The sequence below is a fragment of the Chaetura pelagica genome, unplaced genomic scaffold (genome assembly GCF_000747805.2).
Source record: "Chaetura pelagica isolate M959 unplaced genomic scaffold, ChaPel_1.0 scaffold79, whole genome shotgun sequence".
Classification (NCBI taxonomy): domain Eukaryota; kingdom Metazoa; phylum Chordata; class Aves; order Apodiformes; family Apodidae; genus Chaetura; species Chaetura pelagica.
The window spans coordinates 6428065-6443678 of record NW_009969339.1 but is presented as its reverse complement, the minus strand read 5'-3'; the positions used below and the strand labels follow the sequence as shown (position 1 = coordinate 6443678).

Genomic DNA, 15614 nt, shown 5'->3' with positions numbered 1-15614 from the left:
CTTTGCTTGAGGAAGAACACAGCTAGTAAGCAGGTTGATGACATCTTGAATCTTAGAAGAACATTTCTCAACATGCTTGATCTTCTAAATTTGAGGAAGAACAGGGGACTGTCTGCTGAAACATTCTTTGAAGCTTGCCAGTTCCTGCCTTAGAGGAGGCTCCAGCCTGTGATTAAACACCTCTATTTCCTTTCTGTCTTTCAAATGTTCGCTGATCATTCTGCCTCAGCTGAAGATATTTAAATGTCTAGAAAAGCATCTGGAAGGCCAAGCAAACAAAGACACTGTCTTAAAATGTTGTATGTATTACTACAACACCATTTAGATCCCCCCAGGTATTTAAGTAAGCAAAAGCTTTGTGTTTTATCACATTATGAACATTTCCTCTTAAGATTTTGGCATCACATAAATGTTAGCAAATTTCCTACAATATCAGACCTGATATGCATTCTTGCTGAGCAGAAAAGGCCTGATAGGATCTTTAGAAAAGTCATCTTTGATATGTATAACAGGTGGGGGAAACCTCTTGCTTCCCAAAAATTTATTTGCAAAAACATGTTAGTGAGCTGAAACCTGATTTGGAGGACTAATGACAGCTGTGTGGGTTCTCTTGATAGCCCCTGATATATGAAGCTATTAGAAATTTTAGGAAAGCTTTGATCTGGACCCAAAGGCCAGTATAAATGCATACTGTTATGATAATCCTGGCAGTTGTTTTTCACAAGTCAAAATGGATGAAAACAAGTTATCATGGAATGGAAGCCTGCACTAATCCATGAGAAGGTTAGAACCATTACAGATCTGTTCCATGATGCTTTTAATCTTCACAGGCTGTTACAAGAATGTTCTCTAGCTTGTAGTTACTAACTTCTGCTATTCCTTTCTGCAAATCAGCGTTTGATTTGGGGTCATTGTTACCATTTCCAGTTTGCAGCGGTGAGGGAAGAAAAATGTACTTTTTTCTTACAGTATCTATGGAGTAGCACAACGATTAAATTAGAACGTTTGACCTCCAAAATTTAGTTTCCCCTTAGCAGTCCTTAGAAACTGCTTCAAAACTGAAGTGCACTTTGTTCTTCATTAACAGCAGTAACACAAAACAAAGCCAGTCCTACTCTAGTGTAAATAAACAAAAAAAAAAAAGCACCATTTTAGCTTACAGTAGGTTTGGCTTGGGTATGAGCTTGCCCTCTACTAGGTGAATAGTGTACTACCTGAGCACTGTAGCTAAACAGAGATGCACTTGCTCAGGCTGGGAGGGGAGGAAGAATCAGTCCAATAGAGATGCTGTCTTTTAAAAAGGGAAGTGGCACACACCATGTAACTGAAGTAGGTGAATGTGACTTTTCAATTTAAGTATTTGCCTAATTACAGCAAAATAAAAATCCAAGCAAAGAAAATCTTGAAGCCCAAACCAACCTCTTTTATGAAAAATCTTTCCTGATTAGAGCAGCTCTGAAGTATATATAACATCACATTGGTGAGTGAAGGAAATTGAGGAAATTCTATTAAAATTTTCTTCCACGTATGTAAAGTGAACGAATTTGTATCATTGCAAGTTCTAAGATCGAGTGGAGGTACTTTATATGATTTTATAAAATTGTTAGTATGTAATTTAGCATGCATGATGCTTTTCTGAGTTATCTTCCTCTTTCCATGGACCTAAATTTGTGGAATCATAAATCTGTGGACACATTGGTACTCGCTGTGATAGACAAAAGGGTAAAAATCTACATCTGTCTGCAATTACTCTTGTCCCCTGACAAAACCTCTTTCTGTTTTGTCTTGATAAAGTGGGAGAGAGCAAGGTGCTTATTCCAAATACATGGTCCAAGGAAAAAGCGTGTTCTGTTTTATAGCCAGGGAAGTTTATAACATATTAAATTGAGATTTGACAGCTCTATCAGCTTGTTGCCTAGGAAGGCAAGAATTGTGTCTTAAAGGAATGTCCACATCTAAGAGCCTGCAGGAAAGTTTGCAAGTTGAGGTGGTATAACCTCTCTGTGAGAATATTGATCTTTCTTGTAGAAGGTCTCTAGCTAACAGGTTGGCTGTTAACTGCTCACAAAGGCCACAGGAGCAACAGAAGCTCAGATCCTGGTATTGAAACTGCTTCTCCTTTAAGCCCCAGCCTGTTACACATCTGCCACAGTAAATGGTTCTTTGCAGCAGTAGTGTTCTGGTCCTCTTGTTGTTTGGAGGGAGTTCTGGGTTTGGTTGTTCTGTTTTGTTTGGTTCAGGTTTGTTTGGTTTGGTTTCTTGTCAGTATGTTTGCTGGCAGTATATTTGCATAGCCTACAGAACTAGTTTTGTAACTCACTCAAAATAGACAGTGTCACCCTTTCCAACTGATGGTGGCTGCTCCTTTTTGCTCCAGTGTCCCTTCTACCCTCCAGGAGTAATTAAAATTTAGCAGTGCTGCAAGCACAGGCTTATAGTAGCTAAGAGGATTGCTGCATTCTTTGTGGTGATGTGTTTTCTGTAGATCAAGGTCTTGATGCAGATCAAGATAAAACTTCAGCTGCACACAGGCAGAGGCTGCTGGTAATCACTTCTGAGCTTGTGATCTCAGTAGAGCCATCTTGGCTAGCAAACTGCTTGTGTCTTTCTCTCTGCTGGTTGCTTTTTTCAAGCAAAGTCCCTGTTTAGTAAAACGAACCTACCTTTTTGTAAGCGTCCCAGGGACGCCCACTAATGAAAATCTGATTGTATAGGTGGAGCACATGACTAACTGCTTATGAGATTTCCATCTCTGGATTCTTTAGTGTCTATAGCCTAGAGATCCTCCCAATAATAGTTACAGACTCTAAAAATGAGAATTGTCAGCCTGTAATTGTTTCCTAAAGGTCTCAACTTCCCCCAGTTAGAATTTAACGAGTAGAAAAAACTGTTCAACTTGTTTTCAAACATGATATGACTGTGGTGTGCTATCTGTGCTAGCAACATGATGACCTGTGACCAGAAATACAGAAGTATTTGCAGATTCCCTTAGCAGATGACCATTTATGACTCAAAGGAGGATGTAATTGAAACCATATTTCTGCAATTTTGGTTTTCTCTCTCATCTTATGATCACAGAAAATCTGATTCCTTCTGTTCTTGTTGTGTGGCAGAGCTGAAATGCTGCCTCACAGTCATTCCTAGTGCAACGATCTGATGTTTGTTGTTACACATTTCCCTTAATTTCCTTGTTATTGTGAACTCGCAGAAAGTTTGAGCAGGAGTTAGCTATCTCAGCAGTGACAGTACTGGCCTGGCTGAGACATTTTTTAGGTTTTTCTTCTGAAGTCTTTCTGTGGAGCATCTAACACTCTTGCCTTAACACGAAAATACAGTACCTTAGAATGTCAGCCAAGTCCTGCGCTTGAATTTGTGCGGTGTCCCATTTCCTGATGTTGCTTCTAGTTGCATGACTTCCTTACAAAAACATTCAGGAGTTCAAAACTTCATATACAACAGAAAATATTTTACCTGAAGGCACTTGTTTAGCAATAAATGAGAACTTCAGCTGATGTGTATCAGCTGCATTTTAAACATGTTTCTGAAATTCTGAACATCTTCTGAAATGCTGGGCTACTCAAGGCCCTTTCTCAGAAATCTGATGAATAGTAGTTTCAGTTCGTTGCTTCCCAGTATCTTCTCAATGTTTATATTCTGTCATGTGACAATAGGTAACTATTTTTATTTTTTTATAAGTTAAGCAAGGTTAATCCCCCCTATCATTCCCCCACCTGGCTTCTGAAATATATTCTAAGTAGTACATTACAGTACTTATTAGGCTTTTATTTGGATTCATTCAGAAGTGATCTGTTTGGCCATTCTCAGTGGTGAGACTGGTGGCCAGGAAGGAAAAGGTGGCAGGTATTTAAGGTACAGATGCCACGGCGTTCTGGTGCCAAGCTGTATAAACTCTTCCATGAAAGGTAGGGTAGTAGTCATTAAAGCAGACCTGTTTCTGAAAAAAAAAAAAAAAGTCACTAGATGCTGTTGAAAATGTTAGTTGGCCCTAAAGATCTTTGGAGAGGCTGAGGAGTGTTCACTCACAGAAGGCAGCACCAAGACTTGTTGCTGCTATGTGCTACTGTATGGTTTATTTCTGAAGTTTCTCCCTCTGGGTGTTGCCATGTGGGCATGGTAACTGACCTATGAGTAATTGAAGGGCTGGAATACTATTCCTCTCTTAGGAGTTGTCTTTTTTGTACATTCTAAAAACCTTGTTGTCAGCTATCACATACATATCAACAAAGTTTTGTTTTACAAAGGTGGCAAATGTTTCTCATTGACCTTTTGCCTTAAATCCATTAGATTGAATTGTTAGATTTAACAGTGACTGATCTTGACTTGAGTAAGAGATAAATTTAAGATTTTTGTGTACTTGAACAAATTAAATGGATAACCAAAGTTGTTACGTTCTGTTTCCTTAGGAATGAAAAAGGAAGTGTTTAAATATTTTGTTTATAAAATATGATTTGTGATACTATAAATTAAAGACTTTATCTACATTTACGACTGGCAGCATTTGCACTTCTTCAGAAAACGTGCCTTTGTAGTCTGAATGCTTATCTTTCAAGTCAGCTCTGTTGCATTGCATAACTGTAGCACTCTAAATAACATTTGAAGTGTTCCACTATTGAAAGTTATTTCTTAAAGGTTGAGGTTAAGAGGTGATATGTTTATTTTTAGTAACATTATTTTGTCTCTTATTGTCCATAGTATTATTTATGTTGAGTTACCAGTATGTAATTCTCAGTCTATCTTAATTCAGTAATAATTCCAGGCACACAATTTGTTTTGTGACATTTTCTGACAGTAATGTTGATGTGAGGTGTTAAGCATTTTTAGTTCTCAATGGCTTGCCATTAAAAAGAGTGTCATGCATTAACCCTGAAGTGAGGAAACTGCAGAGTACCTTGCTAGCTGCAGTGCTTCTTTGTCTAAATTAATTTTTCAGATCAGGGTTTTTATTACGATGAGTTTGGTATGATATGTTAGAGGGTTTTGTTTTGTTTTAACTCATAACGTTTCACAGCCATGTAATTAGGTAGCTTGTGCAGCAGAGAGTTGTTGCACTTGATCATAGGGGAGTAGAGATTGTTCATTATAAATTGTTCTCATGCAGGCCTTTAGATCAGTTTTTTTTGTATTATTGTAGTTGAAAAGGGCTTACCACACCCACTATGCAGTATTTGAAGCCATTTGTAGACCTAAATCCTCTTTTTCCTTGACTTTGTTTCTCAGACCACCAATTCTCCCTAGTACTTCTCCTTCAAAATCCATTCCAATCCCACAGCCCCTCCGACCAGCAGATGAAGATCATCGGAATCAATTTGGGCAACGCGACCGATCCTCTTCAGCTCCCAATGTTCACATCAATACAATCGAGCCAGTCAATATTGATGTAAGTATTAATAACGTTTGGATCAGGAATAGTAGATTTGATGTTTTCCTTACAAATATCAGTACGTTAAATTCATCATGCGTGCACATGAGTGCTGTGTTTCTAAGCTGGTGGTCTGTCAGAACCTCCATAGTGCCCATGCAAGACATTTTTGCCATTGAGAGCTGTAAAAATGCAAATAACCCATTCTCCAAAAGCAGAAGCTACCTTTTGACAGTCCTGTCTTCTCTTTGGTGAAGAAACATTCTATCACTAATGACCACTACTTTTTCTTTTTTTGTCATTAGTCCCAAGGCTGGTGCTGCTAGCTGTACCCCAGTGTTAAGAATATGAAAGCCACTAGCCACTCTTGCAAACCTTTATATATCTTAAGCATATTTCATTATATGCAAGACAGGGATTTTTTAGTATTTGTAATTCAAGTGATACTTCTGGTACCGAGGAAAGTTAAATTATTGCAATAAACTGAATTTGGATTTACTGAATGGTCCTTTGGATTTCAAGAGCTCAGTATATATTGTTCTGAACATTATTTTGGAATGCTTAGGAACTGCTACACTTAACTTGTTTTTCCATGTTTTTGAAATTTCTGAATGCTGAATCATAATAATAATAATGGTCTGTATAAGGCCAGCAAGGACCTTTCAAAACGATAGTCACAACAACGTCTTTTTAATTTTGCCAATATATACAGCTTGTATGTTACCCTAAAGTCTGCTCTTTAGAAATTAGTCATTTTTCAGGCGAGCAGTCTTGAAGTCTGCCTGGACACTGAGGCACAAAATCTGCTTTGCATACGAGCTGAGTGATCAGTGGAATGTTAGTTAAGTATTAAAGAGTGTTCCTGGGTAGGTATTTTTGTATGGTAAATGGCAGCTGAGAGGCAGGACCAGTGTGTTCAGCAGCAGGATGGGTGTATAAAGCAATAAAATAATGGTGTAACCAAAAGAGAAAAAAAAAAATAAGAAAAGCTTGATGATGAAAATAGGCATACAGAGGGAAATAGCTAGAATTTTCTACTTCTCTTTAGAAAAGCCTTAGTTTGCTTTTAGTCTGGATATTGTTGTAAAACATACTTTCAGTTCACAGTTATTGCAAGTGAAGGGAACCTTTCGCAGTTAGTGATTTCTGAGAAGAGCAGAGTGCCCCTGGCTATGCAAATGAGGTGCTTAGTTACAAGAAAAAATGAAGCAGACCTCATTTGTCTGGTGTACCTCAGCACAGGAAATTGGTGTCCCAGCTTCTGATATGACAGTTCAAATTATTTGTGCTGCAAACACTGTAACTAGAACGTTTGGTTCAATATTTCCTCGTGCATTTTGGCCAACTGCGTATTTAAATCAATACTTCCATGTCATCATCTATTTTGGGAGGAGGACGTTTCACTGACTGCTGAGAGATACTGCTTTAAAGCAACTAATCTTCAGAAGTTCAGTAGTTGTTATAAATGGTTCTTTGGAGTTGCAACTATAGTAAGCCAGGGTAGGAAACTACTTTTATTTCATGGACAACATAGGAAGTCATGGAGTCTCAATTTGATCAATCTCATTTGTTTCTGGAATGTAAATGATAACTAAATTAAACACTTTTTCTATTATTATTTTTTATTTATAGGAATTGATTAGAGACCAGGGTTTACGAGGAGAGGGAGGTAAGTAGTGTTCAACCTAGCTGCTGTGCTATATTTAATTACACAACTGCTCTGTCCCTTCCCATTGTTCTACTTCCTTGTACAAAACACAGGCACAAAGGAAATATGACTAGAACAAAAAATGAATTTGCGTTTGCTTGTCCATGAACTTAATATTTGTCTGACAAAGGTTTGAGCCATTTGCTGGTCATTCTGGGAGTGGGGGAGACAGAAGGAGAAAAAGTTTTGAAGTGGTATATATATAGTTTTCTTCAGTTTTAAAATTATCTTGCACTATCACTTTTTTTGCTCTTATACACACACTCATTCACTCACATGGCTGCATACAGATATGCTACAACTTCCCAACTCTCAGATTTTTATGCCTGTTGTTACCTTTCTAACCTTGGAGACAACAGGGGTTTTCATTGAAAACCATCAACACGGTAGACCCTCCATATGAACTGCTGCATCCTAAAGCAGCATGAAATCCTCCAATTCTTCTCCCCCTCTGCCCCTGCTGAAGATGCTGCTTTGCTGTACTGCTTGCCTGTGCTACTCTTGGAACCAGGTTATTAGGACCTTAAGTGAAAGCCAAGTCTTTTCATGTTTCCTTCAGTAACATGCAGCCCTAAATCACAATTATGTCAGAACTAGTGCTAAAATATTTCTTTTTCTTCATGTGATGCACGGGCCTGTTAATTCACTTCCTACCACTTGCTGTCAAGGTCCTGCGAGAGCTTCTTATGTGCTGTATGTATTTCTATTAATATAATCATAATACAGAAATAAAGAAATAATAAGTAGGGCAGGCATATGGCAGTTTTTCCAACTCCAAATCATTAACATAGTAATCTCCTACTAATTATATCATACCTCCACTGTAAGTGAAGTCGAAATTACCTTAGTACAGTCTCTCCTGATCTTGAGGGTTTTGTACTGTGGGCTATCGTAAATCTGGTAGTTGGTAGGATAGTACCTACCTTCTGCATTGTGTTTGATGGAGCTGTTTTTTTCTTATGCCAGCAATAGAATGCTTTTTAAAAAGAAGCTTCCTTTACTCCTGCCATCCTACTAATTTAAAGCTGCTAGGTTTAGCTATTTTTGTTTGTGATAATAGGTGTGGCACTCCACAGTTTTGCCCATTTTGTCCAGCATTTAAATGTTGTTGCTATCATGTTGGTTTTAACTTTTGGTCATAAACTGTCTGCTTGGCATCTGAAAACAATTGGCTATTCCCAGTCCTGAAACAGTGTTATTAGTAATTGATTAATTTATTTTTTTTCCCTTCAAAGTACCGAAGCAATCTATGAATAGGAGTCAAAGCATCCTAGTTATTTCCCATGACTTCTTTCATTTCTTCTATGTGTCTGTCTTTCTGTCTCTGCCTGCCCGTCTCTTTCTCTCTAACAGCCCCTTTGAACCAGCTGATGCGCTGTCTTCGGAAATACCAATCCCGGACTCCCAGTCCCCTCCTTCATTCTGTCCCCAGTGAAATAGTGTTTGATTTTGAGCCTGGCCCAGTGTTCAGAGGTAGTTGGGCTCTTCTTTCTTGTTTTCACCCAAACAAAATAAGTAAAACCACAGATGCTGTTTGTGCCTCACCCTCACACCGTGTGTATGTAAGTGTGTGAGTTTATCAAAACACCTCTGTTTTTTGCTTGGCCTGGCTGGAATGCTTTGAATGTGCTTTTCACACATACTCACTTTCACCTGTACACGCTTGAAAATTACTATATATAAAGTCTGACTTAAAGCTTCAAAAGCAAGGAATTTCATAGTTGATGGTTTTACATGGACCTTAACATCATTTCTCTAAATAAAGGTCCTTGGTTTGCACTGCTATGATTTTAAAGACAAAGTGATGTCCTCAACTTAGAATTTCCTTGACTGTTCAGTTTAAGTCAGTTCAGTGCTTTAAGAGTTTCCTATATTTAATATTCTTTGTTTTGGAAAGGAATGTAGGAAATCAAATGTGAATTACAAACATTTCCATTGATATCTTGTTAGGTCTCAAGCTTTTCAAGTGATGTGTCATGTCAACTTTCAAAAGATATTTCATTTTGAAAATGTGTTGCCAGTACCACACTGGGGCCCTCAATGGCTTAGACTATGGAGTTCTTATTTAGTTAGTAAATTTCCAGTGAAACAGTATTTGTTTGTGTCCTGTGCCATGTGAATAAGTAAGACTCTTCTATTTTCATGTCATTGACTCTGGGATAATTCAGGCCTAAAGCTGTCAATGGATCTGTTGTATTGCACAAATCCCAAAAAAACTCTGTGGGATTTTATATGCTGGAGAAACCAACTACTGAGTAATCGCATGAAATGTAAATATTTTTGTCTATACGTATATATGTAGAAATGGGTAGTTCAGTGCATGTAGTGTGGTTTTCAAATGCTACCGTCTTGGCTGTTTCAAAGACTCTTGTTTCAGAACATATCAAGGGCAGTTGACCTTATGAAATTGTAAAGTACTTCCAGAAGTCTTTGTAAGAAGAAAGGTGTTCCCAGCAAGGAAACTGGCTACAGAATGGAATACGTTACGTACAGCTTCAGAGTCCAAGCTAATGACTTAAGTCCAACATTATCTGAAGTATTCTACTCTAATAATTTGGAAAACAGGCCATCTTGTATTATCATTAACAGACCAACTATAATGTCCTACCATGTGCTGTAAGCATTTTTGGTGAAGGGTGAATATTGTCCTAGTGCTCCTATATCGTGGTGTTAAATTTCATTATATCATGGTATTGAATATTCTATATCATGGTATTAAACAGGAGAGTTGTCTCTAAAGAAAGCACACTCTAGTAGAGCTTTGATATTACAGAGAAAGTCTGTAGCCCAGTAAACTTTTGGAAAATTGCTTGTCTTCTGGGAGCCTCATACATTTAATTCCATGCATTTGTGATTTCAGACAGATAATAAATATATGACACTATGGTGACCATAACAGGCCACAGGTCACTGGCTTCCAGTTACTTGTAAATGTAGTTAGGATGCCCAGTATGTATCATCATTGTTGCTTTAGCATGTGTTAGCATGACAAAGTTTAGGGTGCTATGTCCCATTTTTTATGTTAGTATGTCATTATTTTGGGCTTCCACTTCTCAGCATATGTATTTTAGCTCAGTGAGGACAGGCAGTGATGGATATATATAGTCTGATAAATTTGCACACACTGAGTGACTGAACTCGAGCAACAGCTTTAAAAGTCAAAAAGTCAATTTTTGAACTCAAGTTGTCATTAGGAGACAATGTTTTGTAAGAAGGGGTTTTCTGAAGGAGTATGAGGAGGAGTGTGGTCTTCGACCACTTCCTAGAGCACAGATGAGAGAGCATTGGAATGCTGGAGATTTTGTACAATGACATACATTGTTTAGTGGAGCAGCATGAATTTAATTAACAGTTGACCTTATTTTATGTCCTTTGCATTAGGAGGGTCAGCATAACCTTGTTACGAATAATTATGGTGTATTTTAAAAAGCAGTGCTCTATTTGTAAAGAGCCACTGGGGCTCTGAAACACTGCTCTGTTAGTAACATTTTCCTGCATAGACTTGTTTAGATAACATGTAGGCTACAGATGTACTGTTCTTTCTGTATTTAATAGAATGTACTCCAAATATCTAACTAAAGTAATTGTTCTTTTTTAATCCTTTCTGCAGTCTAATACTTATTTTTAAATAAGAGCTCTCTGCTAAGAGGTAGCTTTAAAACAGCCAAATGGTTTTCAGGTGGCACTTGGAGACTCAACTAGAAAAAAATTTCAATTTTTTGCATTTAATCTATTCTGTTTACAAAGTACAGTATTTCAGCTATTTATTGGGTCCCTAAAAGGCTAGCTACAAGAAAACTGAGAGGTAGCTGCTGCTAACTAAAATGCTACTACTTTTCAAAAAAACTGGTGGAATTCAAAAATAGTTTGTTGGGTTTTTTTTCTTTTTAAAGGGACGTTGTCTTTCTAATAGTTCATCAACAAGAGACTGGGGACTATCTGGTACACAGAGATTTTTCCTCTAGGTCTGTCTCTTCCTGAAATCTAAGACTTGAGCACTTGAGCACAATATTAAGACAATATTCCTAGTATATGCTTGTTTCCTATTAACGTATACATTGATGTTTGGAGATACTGCATCTTAAGACGCAATTCTTGCACCTAATATCAATACATTCTTGTAAGCTGGCTTCTTACAGATAAAATTATCCTGTTTCTAAAATTTAGGTTCAACTGCGGGTTTGTCTGCAACGCCTCCCGCCTCTTTGCCTGGGTCACTCACCAATGTGAAAGCGCTACAGAAATCACCAGGACCCCAACGGGAAAGGAAATCATCCTCATCCTCAGAAGACAGAAATAGAATGGTAAGGAAAAGATCAGCTGTTTTCATTTGTAGCGTGGTAAATTTATAGTGTAGAAATACTACAAGACTGTGTTCCTCTCACTTGTCTTTCATTGGAACCTTCTGAATGATTTTAAAGATAAGCATGGTAATGATCCAGGACTTTAAACCAATAAATAATACTGACATTGTGGGACTGATATAAATAATTCAAATAATGTACTATACTCACTTTCACTGCATTGCATCTGTAGGTTTTGGTGTGCTTCATATTGCAATTCCTTTTTCCCTTCAAATAACAACTTCACTTTTCCTATGAGATTAGTGATTCTGAAATGTAATTATACCTAAAAATGTCTGCAGTCTTTTAAATTCAAAAAATATCATTCTAATTGCATAAGAATCGACAAATAAATGAGACACTTTTTTTGGTAAGAGTTTCTTAATGTTTACTGTTTTTAACACTGCTGGGAACCTGTGGCAGACATTTCATGCCAGGAAGTTATTTATTGTGCCTGTGTGCTATGGTTTTGTGGCTGACTTGAAGTCAAATGCAATAGCTGAAAAAGCAGGTTCTTTTGGGACTTAAATGATTTTTAGGACTTGAATGTTTCACAGACATTAATGGGCTTGCTTTCTTCCTTTTTATGTTTATGCATACCTATAAAGAAAACCCTTGGTCGGCGGGATTCAAGTGATGATTGGGAGATACCAGATGGACAGATCACAGTAGGACAAAGGATAGGATCTGGATCTTTTGGAACAGTCTACAAAGGAAAGTGGCATGGTATGTAGCTGTCATGGCAAACTTATTCTTAAGCAAGTAACATTGCCTGCTGGGGGCCACCCAGCTGCAAAGCAGCTTCTCAGAAAGCTCCTGGGGATTCTGGGGAACATGAAGTTGACCATGAGTCACTAGTGTCCCCATGCTGCAAAGATGGCTAATGATATCCTGGGCTTCATTAGGCAGCGCACTTCATTAGGCAACCACGAGGTTAAGGGAAGTGATCCTTCACCTCAGCACTGGTGAGGTCACACCTGGAGTCCTGGGTCCAGTTCTGGGCTCCTCAGTACAAGAGACATATGGACATATTGGGGCGAGTCCATTGAAGAGTCTTAAATTTAACTTTTAAATTAATAAGTAATGTGCTAAATACTTAATGTCAGAACTTGAAACTGCTTCGAAACTCAACTCTTGCATGCTTTTATGAATTACGTAATTGTTAGGGTAAAGATGAAACATAATTATTAGAAAAGCTGAAGTATCCATCTTGATGAATGAAGATTTCAAGTGTGTATTTGGAAAGCTTTGACTTGGCAAGGATTTCTCAGAGTAAAATAATAATAGTGTTTATACGTTTTACAGAGTATTTATTTATTATAATATTGTAGCTAGAATATAGGTAATCTCAGTATTTCTGATGTTCTATGTAGCATTTTCTCAATAGTAAAATATGTATCAATGGCACTTATTAAAAATTGCTGTTTTAAAGGTGACGTGGCAGTGAAAATGTTGAATGTTACAGCACCCACACCTCAGCAGTTACAGGCTTTCAAAAATGAAGTAGGAGTGCTCAGGTAAGAATATTTTTAGCAATGTAAAATATTGTGTGTAGATTTATGCTTCATTAATATTAGAATTTTAGATTTCCATTAGAACATACTGGTCTTACTCCTCCATGATGATACTTTAAGCAGAAAATATAACTTGCCATTTTTTAATATTTCTTTTATCCACTGCTAGTTCTTCCTTCCTCTGTGTGTGTTTTTCTACATCTATGTCATGAATATGTATTTATGTCCAAACACTCAGGATTGGTCTGTACTATTGTACTGCACCCAGGGCACAGTCATGCCTAAGTGTGAACTGTAAGCTTTTCTTTCCTCTCATCCACCTTTTGAGATTAAAGGAGAGCAAGACTAATGGTTGGGTTTTGAGCTAGAGCACTACCTATAGCATCCATTGTTTAATAGTTTCTGCTCAGCAGCATTGTCTTCTCTTCCAGGCTTTTTTTTTAGTATGTTTCTTGTGAAGTAACTTCTTTATTTCATTATGTCTACTGTCTGTAATTTTTCAGAGTATTTGTCTTGGATACAGTACTTAAAAGAGGATCCATCAATACCATACAATAGAATATCTATTAGGGAAGACCATTAGCATACAAGTACAGTCTTGAGTAGTCTCAAGGATAATTCTGTTTTAGGAAACCAAATAGAGAGAACAGGGTTCTTTGCCTCTGAAAAACTTATGTATTGAGCTGGGTGCCTGTGCTGGAGTAGCATCCCCAGTAAGCTACACAATGAAAAGTGGATAGTCAGCCTTCTCCCCCAGCAAATGTTAGTTCTGAAAATTCTAAGCCTATAGGTGTAGAAGCAGAAGCTTTCTGGGATATTCTACTTCGGATATCTCTGCATATTTTTGACATACCTGCTTGGAAGAACTTTATGAAATAAAAAATCTTCTGTTTCATACCTCGTCCAGATTTCTGCTGGGAGTCCCATACCCTGGAGTCCAGCCTTTCCCTGTTGATCATTTCAGCACATACAGTAAATAGGCACTTGTCCTACTCTTTAACCCAGACAAGCCAGATCTACCTGTAGTTGTGCCTTTACCATTAAGCTTCATCATTACTTTCACAGCTTTGAGGTAGGATTTGCCAGAAACTGCTTATTTTTTATTCACTCAGCAGTTACTCTCAGCCTCACTTGACAAATCCTTGAACTTGAAAAAGACACAGTCACTCAGAACTGCCCTAGTCTGCATTGCTGAGAGGACACAGGGGTTGACATTTTAGGCTCTCACACTAGTTTTTTAATACAAACATAAAAGAGATATGCCATGTGCAGCAGCAGCATAGATTTAAGAAGAAGCTACGACAGGTTTTAACCTTGGTTCATCAAGTTTCATCAACAGTGAGCTGACTGCCTTCAGGACTGAGCTGTGTTGGAAGCAGGTTGCCTCTGTTTTTTTCTGAGCCCCTGGGAAACCCAGGAAACACTTCAGAATTCTTAGGTGCTTCATGTCTGTAATATTTCATTGATATGTTTGAAGGTATGTAGTTCTTCATGTCCATTTGATGACAATCAAATGTGATTGGCTATTCCTGGACGGTGACAAGAACCTTTCAGATCTCATAGTGTATCAGCAGATTATTTCAGGCCTTGAATTTACTGGGCTATCTAATGAGATAATCCTTTCTGCGTTGTTTATTGTGAAGCTTTTCTGCCTGGAGTTGCTCCATCTTTGAAACAGGTTTGATTTAATCTGGCCAGATCTCTGTAGTGAACTCCAGTCTCTCCCAGTGCTGTTTGGAAACAAGTTCATATTGTAACCTTACTGAGGTACAGTCTCCATATGTGCTTCAATCCTTTCTTGTATGCTGGATCCATAGAGGGTACAAAATTCTTGTCAAATAAAGCACTAAGAAAAACTGAAGCCTTGTCAAGAAAGTATGTTGATGGTTTCTGAACAAAAGGATTGTTCTTCCTGGAAACCTCTGAGACTGGAATTTCATTTTGGATGCCCTCCTTATGGGCAGCAACATCTCCTAGCTGGACTGACATTACACAAAAGCAGACCTGCCTGCAAACCATTGCTGACCCATGGGGACCTAGTGGTACAGCATCTTCTGAGCAGTCCTATGCTGGATTAATTGCAAGAGAAAGAGGAAACAGTGCTTACTCCAGAATAGCTGTTTCATGTTCTTATAAGAAAAAAGGCTAATTGCAGGAGTTAGTTATTAAACCGAATCTAGCAACAGGTTATGTTTTCTTAGTAAAAGTTGAGATTTACCCAACAACTCCAGCTTAGAAATACATATTTAGACTGTGATGGACCTGCCTGGGTTTTTTCTGATTTCCTGATCTGCCTGATTCCCTTCTAATTTTATTTTTTTTTCAACAGGAAAACACGACATGTGAATATCCTGCTTTTCATGGGTTATTCAACAAAACCCCAGTTGGCTATTGTTACACAATGGTGTGAGGGGTCCAGCTTATATCACCATCTACACATAATTGAGACCAAATTTGAAATGATCAAGCTAATTGATATTGCACGGCAGACTGCACAAGGCATGGAGTAAGTATCACGGTACCTGTTTGCAAATGAATGTTGGGGCAATGTTTGTTTATCCCCTTCACACTCTGACTGACATTGGCAAATAAGGCCAACTATCTGCTCACTTTGCCAAGCTCAAGTTCCTGCCTTGGTGATCAAACCATTCGATGAAGTGTTCATTATT

General features: G+C 37.9%; 1 protein-coding gene across 2 annotated transcripts in view; it reads left to right on the top strand.

Moving 5' to 3' along the window:
* BRAF (B-Raf proto-oncogene, serine/threonine kinase) overlaps window positions 1–15614 on the top strand; it is a 63696-nt gene that overhangs the window by 34388 nt on the left and 13694 nt on the right. The window contains exons 7-13 of one of the 2 annotated variants that reach the window (XM_010005825.1): window positions 5239–5398; window positions 7013–7049; window positions 8442–8561; window positions 11256–11392; window positions 12040–12157; window positions 12864–12948; window positions 15275–15451. In XM_010005825.1, the coding sequence (XP_010004127.1) occupies window positions 5239–5398; window positions 7013–7049; window positions 8442–8561; window positions 11256–11392; window positions 12040–12157; window positions 12864–12948; window positions 15275–15451 (834 nt within the window). The remainder of the gene's footprint in view (window positions 1–5238; window positions 5399–7012; window positions 7050–8441; window positions 8562–11255; window positions 11393–12039; window positions 12158–12863; window positions 12949–15274; window positions 15452–15614) is intronic. The other variant, XM_010005827.1, reaches the window with a different exon arrangement.